The sequence below is a fragment of the Hypoxylon fragiforme genome (assembly GCF_022984875.1).
Source record: "Hypoxylon fragiforme strain CBS 206.31 chromosome Unknown GGS25scaffold_1, whole genome shotgun sequence".
NCBI classification, from domain to species: Eukaryota; Fungi; Ascomycota; class Sordariomycetes; order Xylariales; family Hypoxylaceae; genus Hypoxylon; species Hypoxylon fragiforme.
The window spans coordinates 1,423,319-1,445,084 of NW_026054756.1; the positions used below are offsets into that span (position 1 = coordinate 1,423,319).

The following is a 21,766-nucleotide window of genomic DNA, read 5'->3' on the forward strand; positions in this document are numbered from 1 at the left end:
AATACCTTGATGGGTGCATGTGACGTTGATTCAACTTGATTGCCAATTGGATGGGTACATAGCTACCTAGGGTACAGTAGTATGCATTTGTGAATAGATGCATGTGTAGGTAACTATCTACATATGTATCTGGATTCTGGAGTGATATGGAATGAACTTATCCATGCTATTCACCTACCGCTGTTACCCTCGAACCGAATACAACGACACTAAGAATAGACTTAAGAACGGTAACTACGAAGTACCCTAGGTTAGGTACTTTACTAACCTCATGCAGTAAAGTCCCCTGCCTCCCTTCTTTCTTGACCTTTGGTGCCCACAACATGGGACCGATGTCATACGTAATAATCGTAAGTCAGAGGCTTCCAATTCTTTCACTTGCTTATCCATTGCAGCCTTATGTCCTGCAAGGTAGGTACCTTGGAAAATGTTCTTGTACCACACAAGCCCTCATGAGATTGGCTAGACAGAGGAAATGAAGGAAGCCAGAGCTGACGGGGGGAGTTAGAGAAAGAGTGACAAACAACAGTCCTAGGTAGGTATACCGTATAGGGTCTAGGTACGTAAGCACATATCTACATAAGAGAGATGAAGAGCTGAATTGAGGCTTGAAAACCCTGCAAAAAAGAATAAAACGAAAAAAAAATAAAAATAAAAAAGACACAACCTTAGAATTGAAAAGGGGGATTATTAGAAGTCCATGCATGAAACCCATTTTCAATAATGGAAAATGTCAATACGAGCAAAACGAGCAAACCGCTAGGCGACGCCATGAGTCTTAACCTGGCCCCAACGATTCTAGATTCCTCTACTTACATATGTACGTGCATACTGCCTACTAAGGTATCCATGGGCGTCTATTCTTAGCCTGCCATCACTTGTACATACATTACATACTCTTACCTACCCACCTAAGGTATCTTGTCGCGAATTCAAGATGTGTATGACCTCCGGTTCATCCAAGCTTCCATGGATGTGTATAGACCTACCTAGGCCTGTACCCAGTAGCTAAAGGGTTGGCTACATCGAGGAGATGACTGCATGCATATGTAGGTAGGTAGGTTGGTACTACGCCTAGGAGATCATTACGAAGTATTACAGGTCATAAGTCATATATGTAACTGTTTATATGAACGCTGTTCACCACATGGAATCGAAACCCATGTCTAAACTATGTAGATAGATAGCTTGGTAGGTACTAGGTACCCAAATAATAAGTATGTACAATACATAGTAGGTATTGATGCTACCTACTCATCATAAAGTGCGGAAGTTTTGACAGAAGCTAAGGCAGTAGATCCCAGTTGCTCGGGCTTTTACTTCATTCGGTATATAACCAGTGCCTGTGGACTCAGTGAGAAAGTGATTGGCCAATGGCAGCCAACAAAAACAGCCACAAGGCAATCCAAGACGCTGCAAGTTCACGATGGTTTAGTGAAATGATTTGCCGTTTGCAGGAGCCAGCTGTTCCTGAGTCACAATCACAAAAGCACGGAGCTTCGGTGCCTGGCCACGTTCGTCCGCTCGTTCATTCTGTGGGCATGAGAAAGCAACGACGCAGGTCAGCGACTTATTTCCGAATCTTGCCAATAACTATCATCAACGACCACTTAACTAACTAACCTACATAATTTGATCATGTCAGCTAGCCCTGACGGGCCGACGCGTCCGAAATTCGGTACGGTGCACTATCTATCTAGTACTACTAGACTACTAGACTACTAGTACTACATGGGTAATAAATGCCTTCTTTAGCCCCAAGCTTGCCTCGTACAGTACTTATCTTGATTCGTGCGTTTCATCAGAATTCCGCCATCTCACTAGAGTTGAACGAACTGCGAGGTGAGCAGTGCACGTGGGCTACGGAACCGAGTTTGGATCATTAGGGCCGTTTTGCTGCAGATGGTAAGCCCTACTAGGCGACATCACCTTGGGATTTCTTTTTCTCTACGTCAACACAACCGTCTGTTTTTTTCCTAGGGTCTGTCCTTTTTTTTTTTTTTCTTTCTTTTTCTTCTTTCGGTGGCTTAGCCTGGCTCGGTTCCATCGGCATTTACACTCCCCATTATTTGTCCCCCTGGGTCCTTGGGCTGCTGCTTGGAAGGCTTGGGATAACCAAACCAGCAGACGCCTCTCTCTCTCTCGCTGCTTCTGTGCAACTGTCACACCTGTCACCTGCGGGCAATAATACATAGCCCTTCCGTTTCAGAGTTGCATGCGATAGGCAATGCTGCCGATCCCGTTTGCTTGTCCTGAAAATCATCGCAAAAGTGGATTTAGGGTTTGGATCTCTCTGGGGCTTTTCGGGCGGAGAAAGAGGGACATGATTAACGAAACCCACAAAGCCCACATCCGTGAGATCAAAGGATCGTGGTTTTTTGCTAGGTACTTAGTCCCAGGTCCCCATTACAAAGTCAACGTTGTATATGTGCTTTGTTCAATACTTACAACTAATATTCCTTCGTGCCGTCCCATCAGCGCTTCGCTACGCCCAATTTTGTAAGTAAACCCACCTGGTCCGGAAGGTGATAGCTGGCGGGGATGGCGTTCTGTCATTACACGGATACCTAGATGCGACCTACGAGGCCATGGCATCTAAGCATGTACAACTCATGACATACATAGAGTATCAGAGCGGCCATAATCGTAAGCACAAAGTACCGTTGGCGGTGGATGGTGGTGCTTTAAATCCCGTCTTGATGGCATCCAATCAACTCCCTGTCTCACCAGAATGGGCGAAGGAGGGTTAATTATTTGAACCCCTCCTCTTCCGGATTTGGAGAGTCGTGATAGCATCTCAAATAGGCAATGCGTACTCTACGTAATAGGCTAGGCTGAAGTCTAATCAAGAATTACATCTGCATCCAAGTAGCGAGCACTGAGCAGTCTTCCATGGTTTAGAGAAAGGTACCTGAATACTTAGATATGTACTCTCACTACATGGTAGTGGCTATGGCTGATCCGATCCATGGCTATGAGAGAACTGATCCGAACCACGATAGGACCCAGCAGCACGAATCCACTTCTCCAACTAAATCATATACTGCCGTGATGCTACGCTAGACATCGTCACAGTTAGCGCTTTGGCGATAGGATAGGTACCTAGGTAGACATTCTCCAATCAACAGGCTACGCCCAACTTGGTGAAATCAGGAGACTCGTCAGTGATGCCATCACCCCTAGAGCGGTGAACGAGAATAACGGCAGGAAAAGAACGGGATTATTGGCAAGGGGGGTGCCGAGCAGCCTGAATCACTGGTAATGAGGGGTTATATGCTGATCACGATCCGAACTCTAGATCTACCTGTCAGCCTGTGCACAGTCGGCGGCGCCTTTGCTGTAAATCCTAATTGCATGTGTTTAGAATCTGTAACTTGGGCGACACGGGTAGGTATGCAAGTAAGGTTCTTCATGTAAGGGAGAGACCGAAAGAGAAAGACCGTCCGCGAAAGAAAAAGATTAGGATTTGAAGTTGAACATTCCGAGACTCCGTTGAATGGCGACGTATAATATACCTGGCGTTGATAATGATGCAAGCCAACATATTTGATGTGTGATAATGGCGGGGATAGATACCTACATGTAGGTAACTATGTATTATACCTACATGTAGGTAACTATGTATTATACATACATAGTAGTATGTAGGTAAGAGTAGGCATGTTAGTAGGGTATAGATATTGATGTTGTATTATGTAGTACGGAAGCGAAACTGGGAAACAAAAATGAAGTTCAATGTTGGACTGAACTAAAACTGAACTGACACTAATAATTCATATTTTGAGATATGTAGATATCAGTACTATACCTACCTAGTACATACATATGCAGATAAAGCTAAACCCCAGACTGCTAAAATACCTACGGCGTAGTACCCTAGGTTAGGTACCTCGCTACACACGTCCCTAGTACATCAAGTAAGCGCCGCCCGGGGCGCCCCGCGCCTTACCAACCTCAGCCCTCAGCCCGCTAGAATGGGTCAGATCCAAAAAAGGTCGATGCCGAATTACTAAGAAAAAAAACTGGAACGATCCGATTAAGGCATAAATCCTCAGGGGTATCAGGCAGGTACTGTAGGTATGTTAGCCATGGTTAGGTGCAGCATACACTTTTTCTTTTTCCCCCTCTTAATTGATCTCGAATGTCTTACTTACCAACCTACTTGACCTGTGCCACTCACTCACCCACCTATCTACCACCTACCCTCCTAGTCACCGACCGTTCGCGATCCTTTGTCAGAACAAGAAAACAGTTCATACAAGTTCGCCAACCCTCATGACAGATTTCGTCTATCTACTTCTCCACGTTTTACAAACGTCACACTTACATACAATATGCACGATGCGCATGAGATGCATGTAATTATATGTCGATCTCGCCGACATAAGATTCCTCAACTATAGTTTGCCCACGGCACCTATCGTTACTACTCGTTCGCCCCCTTTTCCTGGATTGCGCCCTTTGTTGCATCGTAAATTAGGCAATCGTTTTTGGTTGTTTGCTTACCGCCATTGGCGTACGAGGCGTTCGAATTGCCATCACTACGCACTGAAGAAAATGAACGGTTATGGTTGGTTGGCATTGCAGGCCAGGGCTCTAATCGACACTCGAAGGATGCTTGTCTCCGTAAGCTAATTCATATATGCATGCCATGAGGTATATGAGGCATATTACTGACCATTTCAACTAGTTTACTCCATTTAAACAGCAGCACCAGCAGTAGCAGCAATAATAAGCCCTTCTGGACGCACACGAACCAACTGGAAACACAGAAACCTCAACGAGTTTGATGGGCTGGCAAGACCAATGAGCCAATGAGCCAATGCAGATTGCAGGATCATGTAATGATGATTAGACCATCATGTTGCATGGTGAATACCTCTGCTTCAAACCACCTGCCCATCCTATCGGGGAACGGTAAGTATAATACTACCAAAACACTATATTCAATCTTGACTATTCTCACTTAGTTTTCATAGACCCCGTCAATTGCGTATTTATTCGAATCTCGGCAAACATAATGCGAGACAAACCTCCTTAACGAGTCTATTAAGGGAGCTTGTTTTAAAGATTCTACTTAAGGATAAACGTCTTCGTCATACAAGCCTGTGCGCCCCTTGTTTGACCATTGGTACGCGTTCAACTTCAATGCCACTTGTTGCACCTCCACCGAACACCCGAACCTGGGGTTTAGTCTCCGTACTTAGTTATTGGAAAGGGGCACAACCTCGGGAGACTTGAGCAATTTCCGCGGGGGGTCAAGTAAAGATGCTGCCAATGATAACGCATTAGCTTGACGATCGACTAGAAGAACCTATCCTCGTACGTTCTAGTTGGGTAGATGGCCCCAATCCGTTGATCCTCATCGAACAAATAATTTGTGCGTGCTTATGCACTTTCCTTGGAGAAGATTCGGGAACGGTCAAGAGGAAGCCCTTTTGCCTCCCCTTACAGATTACTCACACACAGATACTCAATCATCCTACGACGCCAAGGAATGCAGGCTTCTGACAGCTTCCCCTCTGGCTGTGTTCACAGTACAGTGACATCATCATCGAAAGACCACTATTCAACGTGATAGTGGAACGTCGCGGTCCTTTGACTGAAACGTCTATGAATGCTCCATCTCCACAGCGAGTTGCCACGGGTAAGGCGGTAAGACTGCCTACTGTGTAGCACTATATGAAAATTTGTGCTCAGGGGCCTAAAAATTGCAGTCCTCCAAGGCCCTGCCACATGCAGTCGGCATAATTAGAGAGACTATTAGAATCATCCTCGAGGGCTTCTTCGACCCACAACGGCCCGTTTCTTGAATCAAGATTGGGAATTTCTCTATTACGTTTAGGGGATTCAATTTGACTAGGCTATCCTTGGAAGGAATATGCTGGATCACAACCGACTTAAAATCTTCAAAATCCCACGATGCAAGGACTCTGAGGACAGAGAATAGGACAAGTCTGAGTGCTGTTCTACTGACTGCTTGTCCATTTCTGATAGGTAATGCCTCCCATAATGACGCTATTTGGTGGTCATGAGGACTAGAAGAAGTACTCGATCAAAGTTTGGTCTTGACTTCGTCGTGCACCGTGGAATTCCGAGGCGGTATTTTCGCCTATTCCGAATTTCTCCGTCAATGAAAAAGTTCCATTTGTAATATTTGCTTCAATAAGGGTTACTACACTTGGAGCAGGGCCTGTATATCCCTTTCCCAACTTGGCTGACCTAGCAGCACATGCGACTCGGAGGCATACCTCAAATGATATTGGCTGGCCCTACCATGGTTGCTTCCTCTCCAGGTAGACTCTCGCAGGTACGCCAAGTCACGGACCTGAAATTGCCACTTCGTTATCACAATATCCGCATCTGCCTTCCTAAAGTGCTTGCCTCGTATGCGAATCTAAAGGAGCGATAAATACATACATGTGTATGTGCGCGCCGATGGCGATCGAAAAATATTAATATCCTTCATAAGAAAGGAGAGGCAACGAATTCAATATTACTAGCTTAAAAAAATTATCTACCTACCTAGGTTACCAGCCATTGGGATATCAGCCATGATTTCTACATCTTCCAGAATTGTTCTTCACGCCAATGATTTGACATGTAGGCTTGTTACACGACGTCAAGGGACAGTTTTACGACTAGCTGTGATTCGAGGGTGTCATGCAGGAAGCAAGGGCACACAAGTCATCATGCACTGGGGTATCAATCAATATGTATATGTCTTTCATGATGGTGTGCGCTATGACGCTTGGCTGAGACCGAGTCGATGGATTGTTGCTTTTCCGACTATTTTAGGGTTGACGGTCTCCTTTGCATACGGCATTCGAATCCGGTCTCCCGGAGGTTTCATTGCATCAAACCCCTGGTAGGATCAAATTTCAATAACGAGTCGTGATAATACTACCACGCAGTAGGCTGTAATTTGCAGAAGGCAAATGAGCAACCGAGAACATCGAATCACAGTAGGGTAGCCGGTATTAGTCGGTTTGCTAACTCGTTGCGATTCAAAGAGGACAGGATCTTACCGGATAAGCAACTCAGTGACAAATTGTTTCTCTGTCAAATTCGAAATTGCTCCGTATTCGGAGGGCTTTGGTTCGCTTTGGCCTCGCAAGGCTGAAGGGGTGTGTTCGGTGCTCCCCGAAATATCTGCAAAGCCCCTTATGATTATTATGTGTCGTGTTTAGCTACGACCCACTCTCACTTCAGTCGGGCAACAGTATACATTGTTGTGTCTCGTTACACCAGCTTCATGACAACTTGGTGTGCGCGGTTTCTTTTTCCCCTTTTCCCCTGGCTGACTTAAGGCAACCTTACATCGAAACATAACCTTCTCAGCCAACGACTGCTTGACGTTGTAGACCGGCAGCCCCCATGTTTCACTTCTATATACCGGGAAAGGCCTTCATTATTCAACCACAAGGCCCACTACGGACTTGTCCTTTGTCCTGAAGAGAGGTCGCAAGCACCTGCTTGAAAATCGCGCCGGAATGTGTTCCGGTACAGATTACGAATCCAGTCGGCGAAATAGCACTCTGAGAGAGGAAGCTCATAGACTCGGGTAATTAAATCCCATGTCGTTGGATAAAGTGAATCAGTCGACGCTGCGCCAACAAGAATGCAGAACCTTTGCCATAGCCATTCTGACATTTTAGGCTGGTGGCTTGCCTTTCCTCGTTTTTCAAACCATGGATGGGAAAGATGTTAGGGCTAGACATGTTGACTGCTAGGATAGGGTCAAGGGGCTAGATTCGTCGAGGCTTTGAATACCAAGCCCAGCTTTACGCGTTCTACGGGGTCTTGCTGGACACGTCGCTGGATGTTGCACGATTGTGGAAATAACCGAGCACGCTGGCCTCGCTCACATTCTGACATGTCTTCTCGATCATGATAGCGAGCTCGGATTTGTAGTCTACACTGTCAACCTTCACGGTGTACTTTGGGATGACTGTATCTGCGCACGAGGGGCCGACTAATGCAGGAAATAGTTTCATACGAGACGAGAGCCAGACGCGCATTGGTCACCTTGATGCAGCCCAGAGATGCCGGTCAAATAGTGCCCAACTGCCAGATTTGTGAGCCTTGCATTAATGTTGTGTGAGGATGTTGGGAATATTTGTTGAAAAATCGCTCAGCAGCTGTTCGTCTACGAAAGAAACTGATAAATGAAGGGGCGAAATGTCAGAATGTCCCACAACAGAGCCGGACGGGTTTCCCGAAATTTGAAAGACCACAAGACAGATGAATGGTTGGAGAGTTTTGTTTGCTATTCGCCCCCTTCGTGTAGTTGGCGTATTATGCGTTTGGGTCAGTTCCCCCCTCCTTTCCCTTTTTTTCCCCAGTTACCTCCGGACTGGGGAGAAACAAGGGAGGGCACGCATTTATCAGCCCAAATTACATCGAATGTCATTACATTGTATCTGCAGCTCATAGCGGAGATGAAAAAGACTGATCGAAGATCCGTATCCCGCTGATCGGCGCCCCGGAGTCCGAGGCGGATGAAATCCCGCTAAACACCCCACCGGCGACCCAGCAGAGCCTCGCGGCAACGGACGGGTTTTCCGACGTTCAGGGGATCGGATCATTAGCTGGCCGGTGAAACACGGATGCGCTACTTTGCCGCGGCATAACCGGATGAGTCCGTTGCCAAGTGCTTAGTTTCCGTTGGCTTTTGCTTTCTCATGCTAAAAGCTAAAGCTAGAGCCAACTGACTAGGTAGGTAACCGACGACGGCGTTCGCAGAGAGGTCAGAGCGCCTTATTCTCTTTTCGAGCTCTGCTTGTTATGTGGGTAGGTAGGTATAGATATGCAGAGAAGAGAGGAGACAAGAAGGAAAGGCGACCCTAGGCTGACTGCTTGCCATGTTTCCAGCCTCGAAACTCGTTTTCTTGCATACCGTGGTATTTAAGATCAAGGATCAGTAAACGGTGAATTACATCATTGGAACTCATCAGAGGTAAGAAGGATGTGAAAGCCGGGGGCTTGATATACTCCCCGTGCCCGCATAGTTCACCTCCATTCCTCCTACATACTGTACTCTAATCATTAGGTACCGTTGGCGAAATTCATTCATCCTCCGGTTTACCCCACGACTTCCGTATTTGCCGTTCTTTCTCAACTGCCCTCATATAACTACTGTACCTTACGCGTGCCGTACAACCGACGCAGACAGCGTAGTAGTATGTACTATGTATGTAGTCGTGCATTGTATATTCCTACCTGGCCTACATATCCCATCCTACCCGTGGTACCAAGGCTGTTGGGTAGGATTCGGATAGGTGCTTCAGCATACAGTACCAAACATCACATCCATCACATCTATCCATCCAAGGCTCGAGGAGCAGTTTAAATAACTATCAGCCAATCAACCGCAAACGAGATCGTACAAATCATGGTATATGTATGTATGTAGTACTTCCCGGCGGTGATATCCGATCGTGGATACATGTACCTATGTATGTATGTATGTCAGGTAAGGCAATGTATGTATGTAGATAGCCGGAAAGGAAGGATAGGATAGGATAGGATAGGATAGGATGGATGGGATGTACATATGCAGGTGATGCGCATACATGTACGTACCTCAAATGCTGGCTAACGGAATACCGCATTAGGGATTCTGGTAATTGCCCACTAGGTAGTAGGTACCGTACTAGGTAGGCATCAATGTTTCTCGGTTATTATCTGCTACCTACTAGGTACATAGGCAGGTACAGAGGTATGTAGGCTTTCAATGTTGCTAAGACAGATTGATCTAACCTAGGTTAGAGTACTTGGCCAGCCTTTGACATATGTATGTATGTATGTATGTATCAGACCTACATTACATGATACTAGCCTAACCTTACATAGCATCATAGTATACGGTACCTAGGTATGTACCGAAGGAGCGGCAAGGGATCAAAGACATATACATAGTACTAGGTAAACAGGTAGGCTGTATTTTACATACATATATCTAAGTACCTAGGTTAGATATGTATTACACATATGTACATACATACATGTGCGCTACCTACCATGAATTCGCAGGATCCGGTACATGATGTATGTATGTATGTAGGTAATGCATCTCCATACCTAAATACATACATACATACGTCAATGTAATGCGTTGCGTTGGTAAGTAAGTAAGTAGTATGTAGATTTATTCAAGATCGGTGCCTCGTTACCGTTACATCTTTGAGGGGGTGGGGTTGGTTGGTTACCTGAGAAGAAGAAGAAGAACATTGAACCAGAAAAGGGCATCCATCAGGGAAGGGGTATGTTACGCAGTATGAAAAAAAAAAAAAAAAAAAAAAAAAGGAACCCCCCCCTTTCTCTTCTTCCGTTCTTCTCCGGTCCGCTCCCCTCGTTCGGTTTATTATCGCCGGTATCGTCATCGGAGTCTCCTCAAAACTTATTAACCTAAGTTAGGCATGTATGTATGTATGTACAGTATTTTGTTCTCTTCGGGAGTTGAAAAATGGTCGCCAAGCTTGTTCCAAGTGGAGCATACATATGTACATTAACTATGTAGGTACTGTATGTACCGCCCGAGCACAAGATATGCACTTAATTAGGGTATCTTATTTACCTAAACGGTTTGTAGCCGGCCAACCCAATTCCAGACTCAATTAGTTGAATTTTTTTGGGGGGGGGCATGTTCTTCTTCTTTCTTGTTTTCTTTCTCCTTCATACTTCCTCTCTCTCTCTCATCTGGCACACCCAACCAACTAGACTCCGTTTGAAAACATGATTATTTTTTACAGAGTAGCGTCCCGATAACTACCTAGGCTACCTAGGTTAGGTAGGCAGATAAATTTTGCTGCGAACTCCAGCAACAGAAACCCAACCCAACCCAACCCAACCTCCCTTCTTCTCTCCCCCCCCACGCGGGGGCTTTGGGAGCTAGGAATGTATGTAAGTAGGAAGTAGTGGGCAGATATTCGATGCCTATTCTACAAACGACTAAGAGCTAAGAGCAGCATTAGCACTACTTATCATTACCAAAGGTCGTGGGGGGTTTTGTTTTGGGGGCAAACATATAAGGGAGTGGACAGGAGAGGAGAGGAGAGTGGGTATGGGTATAGGTATAGGCGGAGGCGGAGTTGAAGGTAGAGGTAGAGGTAGGGGTAGAGCATACCTACATCTTAGGCATGCAGGTAGGTATCTGACTTTAGCCGAAGGTGAGGCGTCGGTCACTGCTCACGAGGTCGGTGACGGTCTTCTGCACGTCTTCGAAGCGTATGAAGGAGCAGCTTTCGCTTTCGAGGTGGTTCACTATGGGAAAGGGGAGATTGTTAGTGGGCTAATACTGACTGATATGGGTATGGGTATGGGTATGGGTATGGGTAAGAGAGGGGAATCAAGCAAGCACTTACTGACGGCTGCCAGGGTCTTGAAATCGCGACCGCAGTTCCGGCGGTTCGGACAGTGGTAGAGAGGCTGTTGGTCTGTGGTTCAAGGCAAGGTCAGTTTGACTCCCCGATAAATTCCAACGGAGAAAACCCCGAGTCTGAGGGAGGTGTTTTCCTTACGTGCAGGCGAATTTAGATGCTGGCTCAAGCCTTGCAGGGTCTTGAAGTCGCGGTGGCAAAGGTAGCACTCGTACGCGTAGCCGTTCCACGTGTTGCCCGTCACCTCGTACCTCTCGGAGCCGTGCCAGCCGAGCAACTTCTTGGAGATCAGGCCCGATGGGTCCTTGGCCCGCACTACTTTGTACACCTCGTCCCGGTTCAGGAAGGGAGCTCGCGAGCAGTGGCCGCCCTCTAGATGGTGCGCGAGACCCGTCGCGGTCGCGTATCCGGTCTTGCAGAAGGGGCACAGGATGCCGTCGCTGCCGCGGTGGATGCGCGAGTTGAGGTGCTATATGCGATGCGGGAAGTCAGCCTCTATGCTCTACCTAGTACTAGAAAAGTCCTGGTGAATTTTCTTTTTCTTCCTCCCTCCCTCTTCATCGGCCGTTGTTTCCTTTCCTTTCCTTTTTTTTCCTTACCATCTTGACACAGTTGTAGCTTTGGAACAAGCGGTCGCAGTCGCCGCAGTAGTGGTGATCAAAGGCCTCATGGTCTCGTCGCTCTTCTTCGTCGCAGAAGATGTCGTCGCACCAGCGGCACTCGTAATCGAGAGGGTCGTGACCCAGGGCGTCGAGGTGTTGCTGGCGCGATCGCCAGGTGCCGAATATTCGGTTGCAGTCGTCGCAGGCCCAAGACATCGTGATTGAGGTTGGGGGATACGCGAGCTAGGTAGGTGAATTATTCAAGTTTATTCGGTCAATTCGAGAGAATTGGTTTTTAAGATGTAGTTTGTGGGTTTAGGTTGGGGTTTTGCTACGTAAGTTGGTAGGTAGACAAAAGCTCTGCCTGAGGTATCTACCGTACTTACAACTCGACTACGGGGCGATTTGGGGTGAGGAAGGAAAGAACCTTAGGCAAGAATTAACATAACGTCGAAGCAGATACGACTAGATTGTATATACACTACCTAGGTTAGTTAGGTATATCCTTGTGATTCTAATCTTGGGGAGATAAACATGTAGACATTGAAACTTACATAGACAAACGATATATCACAAAAGCAAGTAGGCGACGTGCCTTCTTAACTACTGTACGGCCTGTACCTAAACACCTATGTACATGCATACCTTAAAGCATGCATGTGTTCTTAAGTGGAGTCTTTCAATCGCGTTTGAAGGCGCCGTGATAATGATGAAGAGTATTACATAGTAGTGCCACGTGAGAGCTACATATGCAGGGGCAAGGCTGTTCTAACTTCGATGTTCAATATCGGCATTACTTCAAACATTGTATCAATGGACGGGCATTACATACATGTACAAATCGGGTCTAGGAAGTGTGTGGACAGCAAGTCCATGTAACGAGGCTTGTCGATGGGGTCTTGGTTTGAAGGTAACAGCATGATCAAGTGATTCACTTAAGTAAGCTGGTGCTCGTTAGGAGTGTTTGAGGCTCCCCTATATGGTGGATATAAGCTTAGATTGATAACTGGAGATCTCTCTACCTGGAAGAGCTGAATATTTGAGTCCTTATATATCTAGTTACAATGTATGGGCTCCGAGGCTCCCTTGGGAGCCCCCGAGCGATGCTCCTTTGTTCCTTTCGGAGCGGGTGGAGCCAAGGGGGGTCACGTGACAACAGGGCCTAAGCGTTGTTGGAACAACTGTTCTTCCATGTTGGCCCGTGCCCGACCCGTTGGTCCTTAATTAGGCAGTCCAGCCACATAACTTGTAACACCACACACTTCCTAGACCTCATTTGTACAGTATGTAGCACAGTCAGTACTAAGTAAGTAGGGCCTGTGTATGTAGGCGCGCCGTGAAAACTTCCAATGCCAAACGAGATCAAGCCATTCAAGGCACACCTCGGGAACTAGAGCTTAGAGGCGGCTCCCCCTCCCCCCCCTTTTCTTTTTAGGCCCCGGAATCCCAGCGATAGCATTCGAACTACTGTACCCCTTTTAGTTATCTACTATAACCTGTATGCCGACCTTAGTACATACATACGTGCGATTGACAGTTGTAGGGTCCAGAAGGTTATGTAGGTAACTACCTACACTAAATGTTCCGGTAGTTTAGGTAGGTATTGTATTGTATTGTACGTAGGTTGATTTGCGGGGGTGCCTAATAACTAATCGATAGCACAATAGCTTTTACAGGGGAATCCCATTTTCTGCAAAACAGGAATTAGAAATAATAGTTAATAGTTGGTTGCGAAAAAGGATGTAGGAGGAGCCCAGGTCCAGTACTGGTTACTGTATCTCTCTTTAGCTAATTAATGAAGCTGCAAAATGTTTGTTCTTGTTGTTGTTGTTGTTGTTGTTATGCATGTAAGAAGGTGGGAGGAGTGGCTAGCTGATGTAATGTACAAAGGAAAAAGCAAGAATGGGAAAAAATAAAGATTCCCATGATGATTGTTATCGACGTCGGATAATAGAAAAAAGAATATTACTCGATTAGGGAAAGTCGAAATAATTAATCCTCGGGAGGGAAGCGAGCAAGAACGAACGAACTTAACAAGGGGTTAGTTAGTTAGGGGGTCAGGGGGGGGATATCACACATTTAATACCCTGACAGTTGACTACCCCATAAGTACATAAAATGTTCCTAGGTAAGTGTGTGTGAGCGGAAAGAAAGCGTTGCATTTCAAGCTTCTAAACCTTGCAAACCTACGCCCCTTGCTCGCATGAGAGATCTGTCACCTGACTTAGGGGGGGATTCCATTCCTATTCTGTCTTGGAGCTACGACATGCTTGCAAACACATATCAGACCTATCCTATCTTGGGCGTTGTGCTATAGCCATCTATCAAGATCTTATCTCCAGGGCTACATGCGTCGATCCAAGCGGTGAGATAAAAAAAAAAAAACCAACCGCCACTTCAGGGTTCTTTTTCATGCAACGTGCCCTGCGTACCCGAAGCAGCCAGGCTAGTAACCCCACTGCCAAAGATCTCATCCCGTCTCTTCTCCCGATCCCACACGATCGCCCCGTCGCTTTTTCGTTTGAAGTACGAGATCCGATGTTCGGGTATGAAATCGTCGTGTGTCGTTTCCGACTTCCACGAGTCCACCGCCCGCTCCATCACCCCAGAGAATCGATCCTCGTAGCCGACTATGTAGTCACCACTGTCCATGCTCTGATCCCACCGCAATCGGTTGAGCACGTCGCCCGCAGATCGGAGCTTTCCTTCGTAGGCGGGCTTTTTCGATGTACGAATAGCTACCTCCTTTTTCTTTTGCGGTTCTGCGGACTCTTGCTCATCCATCGATGCCCAGAATTCTGAGTCGCCTAGGTCGCCGTCCTCAGCTTCAACCGCGAACTTGCTCCAGTCGCGATCGTCGAGTCGTAGCTTTCCGGTATATGATCTAGATACTATCGAAACGCTCAGCCAAGACCATTTGGGATCAATGTTCTCTGTGTCGTTGGCGATTTGGGCCTCGAAGTTGTCTAGCTCTGTCTGGATATGTTTTATTGAATCATCGATTTCTTTCTTGTTTTGGTGACCCGCTGTGTCCAAGCCAATGATATAGTGTCCCTGGTACTCCGTATCTTCCTTGGGGTCATCGCCATGTACGAAACGTGCTGGCCAAATTCTCGGATTCAGGAGAGATACTTTCTTGCCTAGATCTGTGATTGCGTTAGCGCTGCGATCCGTTTCAAATACGAACCAAAAAAAGGGGAAAACCAACCTTCTACCAGACGGGCGCATCTCGACTCTGCCCACTCCACGAAAATATTCCCCTTGGATAAAGATACGCCCCAAAACTGGGCAGTAATCTTGATATACATCTTATATGTATTCAAGAACTCTGCTGCGCCCTTGTCTTCTCCCAAGAACTGTGACCAGGTCATTTTGCCCTCTGATAGTAGGGAATCTGCCCTTTTAAACTCATACGCAATGGTATGAACTGCCGAAACCGTCGCCATCTGTGCTGTATTCATGCCAGGACCGGTAAAGCTCAAGATAACCATAGGTTCCCTCGAGGATCTTTTATAGCTTGGTTGCTTGGGAACTAATGGATCGAAAACACAATCCTTCTCCCAGTTAAAACTTGCGTAATGGTTATAGAAGGTCGTCAAAATTGTTGGGACAGATATTGGGCCCCCTTGTCGCGCCAATAGTTTGCACACTGGTAATAACAGGAACGTAATCTGGCGATCGTCGAGATATCCAAAATTAGAGGCATAAATTCCGCGTCGCTGTGCCCAAAATTTGACAACTCGGTATGATAGCTCAAAAGCACCCAAATCTGGAATACTGTTGCGTAAATAGTCTAGTTCATGCACCTGTTTTAGTCTCGCTGCAGGAGTCTGCGACAGCGTCCGGACAGCACTATTCGATTGCATCAACGCGGCCGACGACGCCCCGGCCTTGGAGAGTGGTGGGCCGTATTGTAGGTCCATCCTGATTCCCTCCACTTCAAGCTCAAGGAACGTGCCTAGGTGAGTTTCTAGCCGTGCAAGAATCCTGATGCCTCGCGGCGCGGCTTTGCGGAGTCGTTGGATGGCCAATGCGTAGAAAGTTCTCGGGCTGATTTGCCCAAGGAAAATACAGTTGATCTTTGTTGCCGCATCCCAAATGCCGAGTCCGTAGGATCCGACAGGTATCATGGTAAAATTTGGAAGACCACGGGTCTTGCTGTCCTCGCCTCCCTGGATAACTTCGCCCAGCAATTTGACTGCGGCTTGCCTCTCCTTACTAACAGCGTCGGAAGGGAACATAGAAAGCTTCGATACGCAATCTGTCAATGTAGAGATTTCGGATAAGCTTGTTGGTGCTGGCTTGGTTTCTATCGATGGAGTATTGATGATTTGGGGCGACCGAGTTGATGGATCCGTAGAGAATTTCAGTAAACATCGGATACCCCGATGTCCACTACCATATAAGGGGTTGTGGAGGTCAGAGTCGTCATAAACCTCAGAGCCAAACAGGTTAACTCTCTTCTCGGTGAAGAAGTCATTTCCCTTGACTAGAATCCTGGCATAACGTTGGGGTCTCTTCTCGAAGTCGTTGCAAACGGTACTTTTCGCTAGCTTGTTAACTGTTGGGTCAAAAGTAGCGCCCTCCTCACCTCCCAGTGTGTTGTTTATATCTGGAGGGCCTTGAATATGATATGATTGGCTGCCATACTGAACACGCGAATGAACCCAGACGTCTTCCAACCCTTCCTGGGTAAGCATTATCTCAAGCAGGCCTAGAGTGCTCTTTGTGGGCGCAGAGATCCCCTTATTCCTCACGGCCGATTCGATCGAATACACACTGGTCGTGATATTGAAATCCCCGGCTATAATCCAAGGATTTTGAGGGTAAGTCTGGGAAAGATGTCCGAAGATACTCTGCAGCTCTTGCTTTTTCTTCTCGACCGAAGCATTCGAAAGACCCGGGGTAAGGTGAATACCACATAAGATGACGGGTAGGAAGACACCCTCTTCGTGCTTTCCAATATTGCTGAATTTTACGATCACCGAACTTTTGTGATCGCCTGGAGATGACAATAGGTCCCACGAAAAAGGGTATTTGCTCAATACCACAACATTAAGATGGGTTGGTAGAGGCTGGATGTCAGCCTGATCAGGGGGCCCGTTCGAGATAAAGGGGTATTTTTCGCGGATTTTCTCGTCTTTGCAAAGATACATAAGAAAATCATCCGTAACTTCCTGTAGGACCATGACATCCGAGAGAGCCATGGAATCCATCAAGGTCTTGGTAATAATGGGATAGCGAGTCTGGGTTGGAGTGAGGTGGTGTTCTGCTTGGATATTGTAGCTCGCTACATTTAGGGAATGCAATGCTGGCTCTGCTGGCTTGAGATCTAAATCAATCTGCTGCTGTATCCATTTCTTATCGGCGGGAGAGAATGTGTATGCAAGATGGGGTAGAAGTTGTGAATTCCGTGTGACATCACGTTGGATGTCTTCAAGATGACTGGCCATCTTATGCTGGGAAGGACTGACGGGAGTCTCCATTGCCGACAATGCTTGTGATGCCAAGTCGATTTCTCCCCAAACTTTCATTTGGCTAGAGATGCCTTCATCGATCTGAGCCTTGTCTTTATCCCGGATCATGATATAGACCTTTTCAATGACCCACTCGAATTTGGGCAGTAGACCTGCCTTTTGTAGCGTAGATTTATGAAGTAGAGAATCTGGGTCCTTGGTTTGTCCTACCGTCATGTGCATTTGATAGTTGCCAGGAGCATGTCCTAAAGATGCCAGAATAGCTTCTCTGAGACCTGTGAGCTTTGCTGCACGGATTGGGTCCTCATCATGTAGGTAAACGGTGTTTTTCTGATTATTAGTGAAGAAGCCAGTTGACTCCAGTCGTACAGTCAACTCATCGCCCTGGTTTCGCTTCTGCAATTGGGAGACTATCAAGTCCGAAGCTTTCGATAAGTCGTGCACAGGGACGAATGGATATACAAGATTGACGTGGGGTGGCCATTTCTTGTAGGCTGGATCGTGGACTGCTCGCAAATGGTTGACGGTGGGCCATAGTTGTTTGGGTGGAATTATACATAGCGCCGTGTCATAGGAGTCAATAGGGAGGATAGAAGGAGAAGAGGAAGGGAGAGCTGAAGCTTGAGATGAAGCTTGAGATGAAGCTGCTGTAGCTTCTGGAGCTTCTGGAGCTTCGGTGGGGGCCGTAGCCATGGCTTAGTGCACCTTAGCGGGGTATTGTACCAATTAAATGCTAGTAAAATGTATGTGGTCACTAAACAATCAGTGAGTACCGAGGTGGTATAATTCACTTTGCGACAGTGTTGTAAGGTAGATGATGGATTGAAGACGATTATTTTGAAGACGACGACAGTAAAAAAAAGAAAATATGGAAGATGCACAAGTATTTGGTTTGTCCTTTGAAGGGAAAAATAAACCATAATTTATAAACCAATCTTGAATTTTTGAAAGCTCTCAGGTTAATAGGATCTCCAGCAGATGCTACCATTTATTATAGGGTACCTAATATGACAGGGCAATACGGCAGTGAGGCAGCTGCTGAACTGCGCCACTAAAATTGATCATTGATGGATCCCATGCCCTTAGGATGACACAAACGGCGTGAGTCACCCTTGAAGGTATGTACCTACACAGGTAGTAGGTACCTTTGTAACCCCACAATCCGCAGCTCTGGCCCCATAACAGATGACGGCAGTACATACCTAGGTTAGTAACCTAGGTTAGGTCCTACATAGTAGGTACCTAGGTATGTTCGACAACACAACAGCTTCCCCTATTCTAATATCATATATGTCTTTCAGCATGAATCTATATATTTGCTCACACTAGCCCACGAGTGTTTTCCTTTATATACCTACCTAGGTAAGCTTGGAAACATGCATCAATCTTCCATTATGAGTGTCATGAGCGTGTATAACCCAGCATGTTGGCATGTGCTCCAAATAGGAGTCTTTGGCTAGCCTTCACATAGCAATGGCAATCTCTTCTAGCAACTATACAAGAAACTGGGCAGGCAAGCACATATGAAACCTGGGCGGTGATGTGGCATGGACAATTATGGTGAGCAGTTAAGTACGAGAAATAATCTGTCTCCTGCCGTCACTTTTCACAGCCCCTATTCACTCGAGTTGCTGCCCGAGCACACCGATATTTTAGCCTCGAAATCGAAACCATAATAAACTCATAATCACTTGTTACGACCTTTGCGGTATTTCAAACTAACTGGGTTGTCATGATTGCGCTGTGTGACGTCTAAAGTGCCAAAGCCATCCATCGGAATCACATACTTGTTAATGCTGTCTTATTTACTGCTATTCGGTACCGAACGAGCCAGATACAAGCTATTGTGCTACATGGCATACCTGCACGATGAAATATCCTCTGAGAGGTTTGATGATAAAGCCATGAACCTGGGGGAGGGTCGAGACACTTCGGACATGCTCTCCGAGTCCGCGTTTCGGTCCCGGGCGGGGCGTTCCTATTCGTGTAATGGCACCATTAAGTTAAACTGCGCTCTAGACACTGTCTCCTTCGATACATAGACCGATCTCTTAAGCAAGGATAGCTAACTCGCGCCTCGGGCGTGTTCCAGATCTCGAGAGCTATCTCGATCGAAATTCCTTATAATACCCAAGGGGAATAGTCTTGGTGGGTTTTCCCTCGAGCTTGCCTGTACACCGAAGAAGGTAGCTCTGCCGGAGGGCCGGGCCGGTCTGGGCGCGGGGCGGGACTCCTGGAGATCATGGAGGGTCCTTTTCCCGAAGGGCCCGTGCAGTTCTGTCGCCGCGCACAGCGGGTCCGAGCAGGTCGGGGATAAGGAGCTCATCATATCCCAGGACTAGATGGTGGAAGCAGTAGACGCGGTAGTGGGGTAGTAGATACTTGGATGGCAACGACGACCAGGCACCTAGTGATATAATTAGGGCCAGCTAAGCTAATAGGAGCGCGTGTAAACCTAAACCTATAGGTGCCCATCTGGTAGATATGTAAGTGGAATTTGCCTGAACCTCTGGATGATACGAACAAGGCTTGATGAGCTTGTTTGCTCGTCTATTCCGTAGGTTACTAGGTTAGGTAACTAGGCATCTAGTCGTAGGTGCATATCTGTGGCGCGGCGTAGAAGACTAGCTAACCACACGGACCGAACCATCGATAGCGTATACACAAAAGCTGGTGGCGTGCCTATGTCGATGATGTCGAATAATACAACTAAACACCGCTCTAAGTTCGTACTTCATTGTAGATCCTAGGCATCTATTTGGTTGGCTCGGTGCATATTACCCGCAAAAAGCGTAGGCAGGTATGGCTATGGCCCCTAGATGTGCGATGAAGTGTACGACCGGTGGATGAACCCAAGGCTCCCTTTACATGCCGCAGGCAGACGGATGTGCTGTGCCGCATGGGGTCTGCATGCAAGCGGTATTTCAGGTTTCGGCCCCCTAGTGTAATCTCTTCTTGCGTGAGGGTAGACGTCACTTACATACCTACCTAGGTAGATAGGCACCACAAACTTAAGTGATATTATATACAAAGTGAAGCAATGTTATCTTCTTCTAGCATATCTAGATTATTGCCTAGGTAAATGCTTACTAGGTATTAAGGTGGACTGAACAGCTGACTGATCTTGGTTAGGGGTAATTAGGTATCTAACCTACGACGTAGAGAACTAAACTTCCCTTGGCATAACTTCGATGTGGCCCTAGTATAGGGGTACGCATCTATATTAGGTATGCTTATATTTACAATACCTCGTACCGCTATAGTAGCTTCACTGGAACCCCTACGATTGGCGACTCGGCGACTTCAACCGGGTACTCGTCCTCCTTGAGGTTCTCTCTGCAGGGGTCTTTAGATCGACTTCAATGCCGCGTAAATAACTGATCGTCAGAATATTTGTTCAGATCCGTTAGGCGGATGCAGGTGTGCGGCACGGATGGGGTTGGCTAACTAACTCCATTATGGTACTCAGACCAGCAGCTGGCCTCGACGATAGGGATTTACCGAAGTCGCAGCCAGAGATAGTGTATAATAGCTCTTGCTTATGCTCTCCAGGTAGGTAGCTAATTAATAGCTAATTAACGGTTGAAGGTGTGGGTTGCGGTCTGTGGAATATCAAGTTTGCTGTAACATCACGACTGCAGGGTCCCTGACACCTGGTGTTGATAGAGTAGTTGTGCCGTTCATGTACTTCAGGTGCATAGTACAATAAGGTTATGATGATTGGTCCTTGATGCAGCGATATTGCGATTTTCTTCTGTTGCAGTATAGTTAACTGCAACCAAGAAGAAGGAAGATGGAAGGAAGAAAGCTTGCTTTATTCCTGACTACTCTGTCGGAGTGTCAATATAGATATGGCTATATGGCTTAGTGGAGCCTATGGTGCCTCATCAGGCATCTGCAACACCTGACGATGTGCTTCTTCTGCTGCGACTGCACGGCCGCATCGTTCGCGCCGACGATCCTGACGGAGCTGGGGTGGCGGGCGACGGTTGCGCAGCTCATGACCGTGCCCGTCTGGGGGTCGGCTATCATATGGACCTTCGCCGTCACATGGACCTCCTCGCGCGCGAACTTGCGGGCGCCGTTCTTGCTCGGGTCCAGTTTGTCGGGTGGATCGTCCTCGAATCCCAGGTATCGACAGCGGGGGTGCGGTATATGGCACTGTTCTTCACGGCGGTGGGAACGTTCCCGCAGATGTCGAACCTGATGGGCTGGCTGAGCGCGAACCTGCGCGGCCGCAAGTATCTGGCCGTGGGCATGGCAGGCTTTGGAAACTGCGCCAACTTCGTCGCGTCTACTTAAATGT

General features: G+C 47.0%; 4 protein-coding genes across 4 annotated transcripts; 1 reads left to right on the forward strand and 3 right to left on the reverse strand.

Moving 5' to 3' along the window:
• Positions 1-394: 394 nt before the first annotated feature.
• Positions 395-1,031, reverse strand: GGS25DRAFT_469274 (uncharacterized protein; the record flags this gene model as incomplete). Its single annotated transcript, XM_049259133.1, has 1 exon — positions 395-1,031. Exon 1 carries the CDS (start codon positions 713-715, stop codon positions 398-400), a length of 318 nt encoding a protein of 105 aa, XP_049121194.1. The 5' UTR covers positions 716-1,031.
• Positions 1,032-10,806: 9,775 nt separating this feature from the next.
• GGS25DRAFT_21250 (uncharacterized protein) lies at positions 10,807-12,656 on the reverse strand. Its single transcript, XM_049256888.1, has 7 exons — positions 12,538-12,656; positions 12,464-12,468; positions 11,981-12,410; positions 11,523-11,850; positions 11,367-11,438; positions 11,133-11,265; positions 10,807-10,960 (listed from the first exon to the last, which is right to left on the reverse strand). Exons 3-6 carry the CDS (start codon positions 12,197-12,199, stop codon positions 11,162-11,164), a joined length of 723 nt encoding a protein of 240 aa, XP_049121195.1. The 5' UTR covers positions 12,200-12,410; positions 12,464-12,468; positions 12,538-12,656; the 3' UTR covers positions 10,807-10,960; positions 11,133-11,161.
• A 1,429-nt stretch (positions 12,657-14,085) lies between these two features.
• GGS25DRAFT_469313 (2'-5' RNA ligase superfamily-domain-containing protein) lies at positions 14,086-18,467 on the reverse strand. The gene is made up of 2 exons (XM_049259134.1): positions 15,192-18,467; positions 14,086-15,129 (listed from the first exon to the last, which is right to left on the reverse strand). The coding sequence occupies exons 1-2, from the start codon at positions 18,151-18,153 to the stop codon at positions 14,381-14,383; spliced, it is 3,711 nt and encodes a 1,236-aa protein (XP_049121196.1). The 5' UTR covers positions 18,154-18,467; the 3' UTR covers positions 14,086-14,380.
• Positions 18,468-21,336: 2,869 nt separating this feature from the next.
• On the forward strand, positions 21,337-21,762 carry GGS25DRAFT_516721 (uncharacterized protein; the record flags this gene model as incomplete). The annotated part of the gene is made up of 1 exon (XM_049263253.1): positions 21,337-21,762. The coding sequence occupies one exon, from the start codon at positions 21,337-21,339 to the stop codon at positions 21,760-21,762; it is 426 nt and encodes a 141-aa protein (XP_049121197.1).
• Positions 21,763-21,766: the final 4 nt, after the last annotated feature.